Source organism: Miniopterus schreibersii (genome assembly GCF_964146895.1).
Source record: "Miniopterus schreibersii genome assembly, chromosome: 2".
Classification (NCBI taxonomy): Eukaryota; Metazoa; Chordata; class Mammalia; order Chiroptera; family Miniopteridae; genus Miniopterus; species Miniopterus schreibersii.
In genome coordinates, this window is record NC_138102.1 from 159140144 (window position 1) to 159152250 (window position 12107).

Here is a 12107-nt window from a genome sequence, read left to right on the forward strand (position 1 = left end):
GAGCACGCAAGATGTCTTGGCCTTTCACATAGTGGCTTCAGGTGAAAAACAAAAGTATCATGTGTTCACAATAGCCACAGGCAGTGCTTCAACCCCTTATCCTTCTCTGAGACACACAAAACTTTGTCATCCTCATTAGCGCCTTCTCAAGAGGCTGGAGGCAGACAGGTAGGGTGTCGCCAATGACCTATTGTTGAAGTTAGTCACACATTAATTCTTTGCACAACTGACATTTCCTTTCATTACTTCAGCGACAGTCTTTGCCTCCAGTGACCACTCACAACATGATTGATGACTCCACTGACCCCATCCTCAGCACCATTAGACGGATCGGACTTTTCAACAGCCGCACAGACAGAGTCAAGGTAGAACTAAATGTTGCTCTAGGTCACTTCAAAATGACAGATATATTTACTGAGAATTTATTAGAAGCCTCTCGTATTTGTCTTAACAACTATCAAAAATATTTTAAGTATTTCTAAAGAAAATTAATTTTGTTTCCTGTCTTGGGTAATTAAAATGTAATGACTATTTTGCTATCATTCTTGAGAACTGAAGAATATTTAGGGCTTTGAGCCATAATTCTAACATTTATTTTCACTGTACAATCTGTCAGCCTCAGGAGATTAAATATTTTCTATTTAAATGATTTAAATATTTTCTAAGAATTAACAAATCTCTGAGATTACATGAATTGTCTTTGTTTCTTTCTGATAAAGTTCAACTTAAAAGGAAAATATGAGAAGCTTTTAGTTTTAGAGAATGTGACTAACGATGTTTTTATGTAACTTTCTATAGACCAATTTATATTTTGTACTCTTTTCTGCAATGACTAGGCACAGTGCTAGTTGCATGAATAAGACCTGGTTTCTACGACTGTGATACCTAACCTCTGTGACGTTTACTGAGGGCCTCTTATGTTCCAGGCATTTGCTAGGTGTGGTTGGTACTGGTGAACATGTCAACAAATGATTGCTTAACCCTCCTCAATTTCATTCACCAGTATTCAAGATCAAGGTGTCACAAGCTTTTACCAATCTTTTCAAAGGTCTCCCTTTCCCTTCCTTCTTTCACCTTTAGCAGATCAGGTCATTGAGAATTCAAGGAGTATAAACTTCTTCGGAGTCCCTCCATACTGGCCTCAAAGATCGATTTTTAACCTATTCTTGCTTCCTTTCCTTGAGGTTCTGAGGGTTTTTATGGGAAGTCATTTCCTCCCACATTCTTGGGAAACTTACCCTGTTTACCCTCTCTTAAAGTGCAGGCAATGAAAGACAACTCTTTTCCTTGCTGTTTACAAATATTCTTTTAATTTCTCCGCATTCAAAAAAAAAACAAAACAACTTTTATTTAGTCCTTGATATAGACACGGGTGGATGTAGTAGAAGGAAACAAATTAAAGACTCACTGCAACAGTCCAGGCGAGGGGTGATGAGGCCCCTCGCAAAGGCCGCGTCAGATTTACTGGAGAGGGTGAAACAATGGGAGAGATGGTTGCACTTAGAAAAGATCACGCTTAGTGACCAATGGGCTTTGGGAGTGAGAAAGAGACAGAAGGCAAGAATAACAGCCTTCTGGCTTCAGTATTAACCTATACTTTCTAAATATTAAGGAAAGGCTTTAACAGAAGTTGGTTTGAAGGTCGTGTCATGAATTGAGTTCAGTTTTTGATAGAATGAGTTTGAGTTACCTGTGAGATATTCAAGTTGCTATGTTAAATAATTACTTAGAAAACATAGGTATGGGGTTTACAAAGATAGTTGTGAATGGAGCTATCAGTGCATGGACGGTAGTGGAGACCAGGGCACGACCACCCTGCCATGCTGGAGACCAGGCTGAATGACTGGAGATTTATTTAAGAGGGGGATTATACGATGAAAAGCCAGCGAAAGAAAAAGCAGAGAATTAGAAGAGAAAAATATTGCAGAAATAAAAAAAAAACTTTCTTGATAGTAAGAGGAGCTCATAATGCAGCATTAAATGATTCAAACTATTTATTTATAAAATGTTCCATGCTGTGTTAGCCTTTTTATTTCAAACATATTCTACACACACACACATACATGCATATATATGGGCCATACAATTATGAGTGGTTTGCATTTTCTCATTTGTGTTTCTGCATTTCCAAAATTTTCAACACCTAGCACCCCCCCAATAATAAATAGTCAGGCTACAAAATTTTCCCTGGAAATGCAGGAATGAGGAATGTCTCTGACAAAGATACCCTTCCTTTACGTTTTTAAGCAGGACTGGATCCACAGAGACTCATCACAGAGTGTATTAACAGTGCTTGGCCTCCTCATATAATTTATCCTTGACTGGTTCTTCTTTATATATATATATATATATATATATATATATATATATATATATATTTCCTTTCCAAGAGAATATATATATATTCTCTTGGAAAGGAAATAAATAGTGGGAGCAAGAAAGCCTCTTCTTTTCCTATAGGTTTCTGTTTTTCTCAGAACCTTTTATGTCATACCATGCCTGTGGATCTTCCTCTGACAATGTATGTGTGTCTGGCACATGTTATATGTACAATAAATACAAATGGAAGTGGGGAATGTGGGAGGGCGGGAGAAGAAATGAAGCTGCCTTCCTTTGCTCTTGGGAGGACTGTGACTGGAGGTCCCTTGAAATTTTGAACAAAGTATGCTTTGCTGATCTGTTTTTTTTTTTTTAAAGTATTATAACAGTGAGGCAATTTACCAGAAATGGACAAGAACCTCATTTAATGAACATATTAAACACTTTCACTTTCACATCCCTGTGTCATGGCTAATGTTATTCTCTCTGTCTGAAATAGCCTTATCTCAATCATTGTAACTATCCCTCGGGGATCCAACCTAAAAGCCATCTCTTCCTTGCATTTCCCTTAATACACAATCACCTATTCCCAACAGGACAATTGTTTCCTTATCTTCATTCCCAAGACAATTCCTATCTACTAAAATTAATCAAATGACCACAATGAAAAAACACACACATATATATGTGTGTATTTTTAAATGTGTCCATTTCTCCAGAGAGACTGAGTTCTTTGAGGCAGTGATCACGTCTTGGGTATTTTTTCTCAGTTTTCATTGTCTGAGAAGCAGACACTAAGGCAGGATTAGATATGAAAACACTTGTTGGAGGAAATGCACTGGAGGGTAGAGGTGAAAGTGTGAGCAGGCGGGGAGGTGCAGGCAGGCACTGAGCGGAGCAGGAAGGAAGGGTGCGGTAAGGAGAGCCACAGACTGCAGCCTGCTTCTAAAAACAGTCTCAGCCTTTTTTTTCTCCAAAGGGGAAAGTCATCTGTAATTAACAAAAAACTACAATTCACAATGATGAACAAATACATGAAAAATATACACACATAGCAGCACTAGGTAGTGACTCAGAAAGGGGGAAAGCAGTGAAACACACACATGGGCACACGTGCCCACAAAAACAAACTAAAAAACAAGAAAATAGTTTTCAACAGCTAACAAATTCAGTATTTACAATACTTCCTCCCCCCCTCCCCCCTCCCCCCTCCCCCCTCCCCCCTCCCCCCTCCCCCCTCCCCCCTCCCCCCCCTCCCCCTCCCCCCCTCCCCCTCCCCCCTCCCCCCTCCCCTCCCCTCCCCCCTCCCCTCCCCTCCCTCCCTTCCTTCTTGTCTTTCAATTCTCACCAGAAGATATTTTTTCCATTGCTTTTCAGAGAGAGTGGGAGGGAGAGAGAGGGAGAGAAACATCAATGTGACATTGGTTGGTTGCCTCCTACAGGGCCCCAACTGGGGCTGGGGGTCAAGCCTGCAACCAAGGTACGTGCCCTTGGCTGGAATCGAACCCAGGACCTTTCAGTCTGAGGGCTGATGTTCTAACCACTGAGCCAAACTGGCTAGGGCTCAATGTTTCCTTTCTTAATACAAAAGATACCTGTGTGTGTGTGTGTGTGTGTGTGTGTGTGTGTGTGTGTGTTTAATGTGGTTGACTTATTTTAAATATATAAGTGTTACTACATAAAACATCGTGCTGTATTTAACAGCTTTTTCTTTATGTTTTACCTTCATGTGTATCTTCTACCTACCAAAACAGTTTCAGGTTGGCTGGCAGATGGCTGTCTTATTCTGTGAGCAGCTGGATGCAGCTGTTTTAGTGGGGATTCAAATGAATAGCAACAGTATTCCTCCAAAAAAATTACCCTTAAAAGAATCACCCATTGGGTGGACATGGATTGGCACTAGTACCCATGTCTGCCTGTCTAGAGGTCAGGGGCAGCTGCTGTGGTGGATCTGGAGTAGGTGCAGTTGGAGCCATCAGTCAAGATCCCCAGGTCCAGGATGTCTTAGAGGAAATCTGAGCAGCAAATTCAGGACGGTCACATGTCAAGGAAGGCAACATAGCAAGTCCTTAAAGACTGTACTCACACTGTCTGCCTTCAAACCTCTGCTACTGATGCAGTTTGTGAGTTTACTTAATCTGCCTGTACCTCAATCTTCTCATCTGTAAAATGATAATAAAACAGGCCCACACTTATAGAATTGTCGTGGGATTTAAAAAGTAATAGATGCTGCATTTATACAGTATTGGCACATGGTCAGTGCGTAATACATGTTAGCTTTTATTTGTACTTAGTCCAGTAACAGCACATGATGGATACTTAACGATTTTTAGAAGAGAGGTATGGACAGGGTTTGGTGAGAACTGAAGATGGAAGATTTGTCTTTCCTGCAGGATTTGATAAAATGTTTTATAAAAGACCTGACATGTTAGTTAGCTCTTGATTGTTGAGCAGGAGTTCATCATGCAAATAACAGGAGGGAGGGCTCACCTGGCAGAAGAAGTAGAGATACGATAGCACATGGCTTATATAGAGTGAATGGAGACGGAAGCTCATCTCAAACTATTTATGCAGTTAAACTCACAAATATTGAGATATCCGTTTATTATCATAAAGCAAATGGACACACTCACACAAAAGGAATAAAATAACCCTTTCCTAACAATATACCTTCAAAGTGCTGAGATAAACTTTGATCAGTTCAGAATTAGGCATTGTGTTTTATTAACAATATCCTTTAAGGGCTTGACACTAACTCAGGGTTTGTGCTAATATAAGTCCTATTTCATAGTCTGTATATTTATATAACCCTATAGAGTAGTTCTTAACTCTCAGAGTGAATTGGCAAGTTTTTTTTTAATGTATAAATGTGACCATTTGATTCAGGAAACGTTACAGATTATTTTGACTTTCCGTTCTGTCAGCAGCGTGGTGGTATAGTGAGAAAAGCCTAGACTGCAGATTTCAGGTCACCACCCTGTGCTGACACTGTGAAAGTAACTAACTTCCTGGGGCCTTACTTGCCTCCTGAGATAAACACAGTCAAACACATTTTTGTTCATTTTTTTTTCCCCCTACTGATCCACGGCTTTCTATGAGCCAGGTGCTCTGCCGGGGGCTTTTGTAGACAGGATCTCCTTTAATCCTCTCTATAACCATGGGCTGACCTCTAATATCCTTTCTTCCACCTTGGGCTTCTGCAATTGGCTGTTTTAAGGCCCAGAGCAGCTGTCTTCTTATTTTAGTTGTTTGATCATTCTGTTTGGCTGGGAACAAAACAAACAAGCCATAGTGTTTTCATGTTCTAAATGGGCTTTGGAGAATACAACTTTTCCTATGTGTGGAAATGCCAAATAGACACAATGCCTTTCAAATCCCCCTTACCTGATATTTGCCAAGAGAGTATAGTGGCCTGTTGATGTGATGGTTGCCCAGACAGTCACATCTGTCCCTTTTCCTAGTGTAGTACTTTGCATGTAATAGAAACCCAAATCATGCTTTCTAGAAAAAAATATCTTATCCATTTTTACTTTGCCAGTGTGTGATTCTTATGATTGAATGAGTCATTTTTATGGTACTGGTTTTGGACATTTACCATTTTCTTTCTTCTTATGTTTAATGTATCTCCTATTTATGAATCTACTGATACATGTATAACTAATGCCTGTTAACTTACTAAAATTAGGACAATAAGAATGACCATTCTTACTTATCTCACAATGTTGCAAAGATTAAATGAGGCAATATATGAAAATTATTTGTAATATAGAAAGTATTATAAACAGCTAATGTTATCATTATTGTTATATATCCAAATTAGGGTTTTTCTTCAAAGTGATCTCTTTGGAAGATTATATACTTATTCTATGAATAAAGAGTGTAGTGTGCTTGTTAAAACAAAGTGTCTTTTTCCTCTTTGTCTTTCTCTTTTCCCTTCCCTTCCCAAATAATTTCGTCCTAAAGCCATTAGGTGGGGCAACACAAGGTAGGAGTCTACACTGGAAGGAGTCTGAGAAAGAGGTCAGAGCCCAGGGGTGAGGAAGGTCCACACAGTGGGGAGCAGCCCTGCTGTTGGGCTCGCTGCAGTGAGGCGGGTGTCTGTGCACCGAGGAAGATGAGTTCAATGGGTTCCATAGAGGGCAGGTGTCGTAGTCTGTTCAGGCTGCTAGCAAAACGCCACCAGATGGGTGGCTTGTAAACAACAGACATTTATTTCTCCTAATTCTGTAAGCTGGGAAGTCCACCATCAAGCTGCCAGCGTGGTTGAGTTCTGGTGAAGGCCCTTTTCCTGGTCCACAGATGGTACCATCTTGCTGTGTCCTCACATGGGGAAAGGGGCCAGGGATCTTTCCCCCTTTTATAAGGCACTAATATATGTAATATATAACATATGACATTTTAATATGTTATTATGTAAAAATAATGTAAATATATGTTAATTATATAATTATATTATATATTATACTATTAATTATATCTTATGTTAAATATTATATTATATTATATAACTATAGATATATGTATAATCCCAGCACCTTAAAATCAGATTTTATTTTCAATGATTACTTAGATATGAGGGGAGGCTGACAGATAACGTAATAATCATTCAATGAGAACTCTAACAGGTTTTTGTGTGTATGTGTTTTATTGTTTAGAAATTGTATGCTATAATGATATCTTTCATATCAGTAAAATTTACTATAAACTCATGTACAAATATATATTTATACTTGTCTTTTGGTTCTTGAACATTTACCAGCACGCCACTGCATAAAGGCCACCGTAAACACTTTGGCTTTTACTCCGAGTGGAATGGGAGGCCACCGAGGGATTCTGAGCAGGGAAGTGGCTGACGTTTTAAAGGTTCACTCGGGTTGTCGTGCTGAGACCTTAGCGAAGTAGAAGCAGTTAGAGAACCAAATAAAACCTTTGCTGCCAATAAAGGCTGGGTTGGAGAACAGCAGTGGCACACAAAGTTCCTTTCTCCAGCCTAGGCCTTGGAATCAGAGGGAAAGGTAGTCCACAGAGCAGATACTTACCCAGATTTTTTTTTTTTTTTAAGTTTTATTTTTGTTTAAAATATTACAGATGTCCCTTTTTCTCCCCAATGACCCATCTTACCCAGATTGTTGAGAGGGGGAAAGAAGCAGCAGGCTTTTTTCTTTCTGTTCTCTTTTTCCCCCCTAAATCTAGAACACAAGGATTCTACAGTATTAAAATAACCAAATTGTAGGAGGTTTGTATTTCTTTTTGCTTCAGTTTCTTCTTCCTCTCTTTTTTCTTCATCAGAATTTTCTTTTTTTAGGTGATTTTGCACCCAGAGTTCCTGTCCTCCACCAGCCCCTTGTTACCCATGGATTATGAAGAGTTTGTCCGAGGTTGTCATCTTGGAGTATTTCCGTCATACTATGAACCCTGGGGTTATACTCCAGGTAGGTGACATGTACAGATTGTGGAATGTTTTGAAGCTTATTTAATGCATATGTGTGTGATAGTCAAAGTTGACATATAATTTACTATTGGAGAGAGAAGCACAAAATGAAAGCTTAAATGCCTGAGGGAACATGGGAAATCATTACTGTCGGATAAAGAGAATGATTTATAACTTATGACAGACTTTCCACCCAAATGTCATTTTACAGGACAAAGTTAAACTTAACCTGAAATGATAGAGAAGTTATATCCAGTTTTTTAAGGTGGTATAAAACATAACTAGAAAAAAATTAAACACGTTTGGGAAATACTCCATTGTGAATGAGTTATTCTGTTTTGAATTAACCCAGGGAAGTTGGCCACTCCTCACCTAACCTATAATTGCAGAAATAATGAAACCTTGGGTGCTCTAAGTTTGATGTTAGCATATTAGATAACTCTCTAATATTTTATAAGAATAATCATTCTATGTAATACTAACTCTATCTCACTCCAGAAAGTATTCATTAAAGTTTGTGTTTTGAGAAAGCCCAATGAATATAAGCACTTATTTCATATACTGAGTTTACATGGATACCTGGCATTTTGTAACATGTGTTAATGCACATTTAATAAAACATAAAGATCTATTAAGTTTCATAGAATTGTAGGCAAAATTATATATATATAATATATATATATATATATATATTATATATATATGAATTTTTCTAGGGAAGAGATCCAGAGCTTTTATCAGATTCTCAAATGGGTCAATAATCCCATTCTACCTTCCTCTCTCCCACTCCTTCACCCTAAATTAAGAACTACTGCTCTCTAGAGATAAACCAAGAGGAAATACTTGCAGAGAAGGAGAAAAAGCCACTATTTAAATTGTGTTACTTCATGGGCAATAAGGAAATATATATATATTTTTTTACCCAACCTCACTAGCCAATCAAGAGTTATTCCACAATCAAATACAATTTCCCTGTTAAAAATGCAGATATTCTCGCCTTGGCCCATGTGGCTCAGCTGGACATCATCTCTTGCAACAAAAGGTAGCGGGATCCATTCCCAGTCAGGCACATGGTAGGGTTGCTGTCTTGATTCCTGGTGGGAGGCATGTAGGAGGCAGCCGATGGATGTTTCGCTCTCACATCAGTTTCTCTCTCTTTCCCTCTCCTTTTCTCTCTAAAAATCAATAAAAAATCTTAAAAAAAAAATTAAATAAAATGCAAATATCCTTGAGAGTGGTAATGTTTCATAAAAAATATCTGATATTTTCTGAAAAACAGGTTTTGACCAAAAGGTGAGAGGATTGAGAGAGACCATGGGGTTCACTGAGCACCTGAGAACCTGGAAGGGATTTGTGTGGAGGGAGATTTCCAAAGCATGTCCAAAACATTTACCTACCCCATTAACTTGCTAAATACTTAGAAACATAAGCTTAGAATGGAGTGAAAAGCAAAACCAGTACTGAGAGGCCGTTCCCAGCAAGAGCTCTGTAGCTGGGCACCTGGCTTCAAGTCCCAGCTCTCCCCCGCCCCTTGGCTTTGTGAAGTTGGACAAGCTGTTTAACTTTTCTGTGCCTTACTTTCTTCATCTGTTCCATGGAAATTATGGTAGCCTCACTTCATATGGTTGTTAGAAGATTAAATGAGTTAATACTTGTAAATAACTTAGTACGGAGCCTGGCACAAAGTAAACATCACTATGACTAGATAGACAGGAGCTTTTTCTCCTCTGGTGCATAAGAAGACATAGGAGCTGGCCTGAAACCAAGCCTCTGTCTGTTTCCCCTGGCAGCCGAGTGCACAGTGATGGGCATCCCCAGCGTGACAACCAACCTCTCCGGCTTTGGCTGTTTCATGCAGGAGCACGTGGCTGATCCTACTGCCTACGGTGAGATTTTCCATCATTAACCCAACCCAAGGAGAAGTGACATTTAACCGAACAAAGCACAGGGTCTTTACAGAGCCCAACTCTAAAGCTATCCTGATTAAACTAATGTTCACATTTCTTGTTCAATAAAATGATTTAATTATGTGGCCTACAGAAAAGATTAAAATGCTATTAATATTAAATATATTGCCCAAAAGACAAACTACAAGAGGAGTTAAATGAACTAAATTGAAACAGAAAAACAAAACAAAACTGCAAAAGGAGTGTTAAAATTGGATAAACCTGCCCTTTACCTTTTTTTTCCTTTTTTTTTTCCTGAACTCCTTTGGCCCTCTGCTACCTAGAAGGGATGTTACAATAACTATGGTCTTAGGGGTGATGTTACAATAATTGTATTGGTCAGCATAGCTATTTTAAAAGTTTGTGCCAAGTTAGCTAAATTCACTTACAGAGTTTAAGAGGGGTGGAGGGTTTGCATATCACCATCTGTATGTCTGTGTTGCCTAGCAGCAAGCGAAGTTTGAATGGGCTGGATCCTCTGCCTACACACTGTCAGTTCCCTGGCCCTTTGCAGTTGCAGTGCCACTGCTCTTCCCTCAGGCTAGAGCTCTGGTTCTCAGCCATGGATGCGCACTGGGAACACTGGGGAGTCTAAAAAGCACTGACACCCAGGTCTCACCCCAGAGACTGGCTAGTGAGCAGCCCCAGGGAGAATCACCAATCCAGGGTGTCCCTATACTGCCAGGTTTTGTTTAAAAGCAAGATTCATTTTGTTGGCTGTGTGTTGGCGACATTTCTAAACTGTTAAAAGATCGCGGACGATATACAGCCTTGGAGGGAAAAGATAAAGTAGAGGCAGCAGGGAGTCATGGAGTAGAGAATGCCTGTGGTCCACCGTAAACCCAAGGAGCGCTCTAGGAGAAGAGATGCTCTAAGGGGAGCCCTGCTTTTCACCTGTGCATTGGCTTTTGTGCCCCTCAGGTATTTACATTGTTGACAGGCGGTTCCGCTCTCCGGATGATTCTTGCAATCAGCTGACTCAGTTTCTCTACGGATTTTGCAAGCAGTCGCGCCGCCAAAGAGTTATCCAGAGGAACCGAACGGAGAGGCTCTCAGACCTTCTGGACTGGAGATACTTAGGCAGAGTAAGCGAGTTTGTGATCAATACTGAGGATGCCTTGAAAAATCCCGCTGGGCCACAGACGTCTTGGTTCTAGTCGTAATCCGTAAAGTCAACTCCGTAACATAGTTGTTAAATAATCTCAGTGATTTTTAAGTACTTTTTTTTTTTTTTTTACATATTATGAATTTGCAGGATCCTAACCCCAGTTCTTCACTTTAGCCTGACCCGTAAGAGCGAGCCTGTCAGGATCCAGCGCTGCTCTGACTAGCTCTCCTGTTGTCATTGCTTCACTTGGTGCATTGCAGGCATGCAGAGGTGTTTCATGACGATGAGGAGAGCGTCACGAGAAAAATCCCTACTTTGTTTCACTCTGAGAGCTAATGTGATCCTATCCCTCAGCTACAGTGGGTAACGGGAATAATACTGTTTTTCAAAATGACAAGTGCAGAGGGAAATACCTTCGTTCATGCAGTAGGTTTATAAATTCCCAGATGTTCATATAGCTTAGCGCTGGGTGATTTAATAAAGGATGAACTCACTTTGCCTTCACATGATGTATCTGCTTAGATACTGCTAAACGTCCCCAGACAACTGATAGATGCTGCCATTTGCTGATTCTCTATGAACACTAACCCTGGGGCTCATTGCAGCCCTGGATGATTGATTTTATTGTCTCCATTTTAGAATGAAAGCAGAATGATTAGGCTCGTAGGCAGTGATTTCGAACCTTTTTCATCTCATGGCACACATAAACTAACTACAAAACTTCCGCAGCACACCAAAACGTACATAGGGTGTCCCCCAAAATGTATACACACCGGGTCTCTAGACTCTACTACATTTTGAAAATGAATGGTATTTTAATAAACACTGTCTTTATAATTATTCAAAGTGTGTATAAATTTTGGGGGGACACCCCGTATATTTTGCTGATCAGACAAAAAACATGGGTATAATTTTGATTCACTCACACCAGATGGCTATTGCTGTATTGGCTGTTGTCATTTTTTTATTTGACGACCTAAGGGAAAAGAGGGTAGTGCCGTGACTAAATAGTCAGGTATCGCATGTTTTAGAAATTCTTGCAGCACGCCGTCTTGAAAATCACTGCTCCTCGGATTTATATTTCTTACCTAAGGTCTAAAGTGGGATTTAAATCCAGCTTGTCTGATTATTCAGGCCTCATCTTTTTCCCCCCACACCATACTGCTTCTCTGCAGAATGAAACCAGTGTTTTCAGTCCCCTTTGCATGAATTCAGAGTTCAGTAAGGCTGGTAAGGCTTTTCCTTCCAATGTTTTGGAGTATTTCTGTACCTATTCATTGAAAAATAATACAACTATACACTG

General features: G+C 39.7%; 1 protein-coding gene across 2 annotated transcripts in view; it reads left to right on the plus strand.

Annotated features, from left to right (window-relative positions):
* Positions 1-12107, plus strand: part of GYS2 (glycogen synthase 2) — a 35428-nt gene that overhangs the window by 19055 nt on the left and 4266 nt on the right. For both annotated transcript variants that reach the window (XM_081127852.1, XM_081127853.1), the window contains exons 11-14: positions 252-365; positions 7625-7751; positions 9541-9636; positions 10618-10781. In XM_081127852.1, coding sequence (XP_080983978.1) covers positions 252-365; positions 7625-7751; positions 9541-9636; positions 10618-10781 — 501 coding nt within the window. The remainder of the gene's footprint in view (positions 1-251; positions 366-7624; positions 7752-9540; positions 9637-10617; positions 10782-12107) is intronic.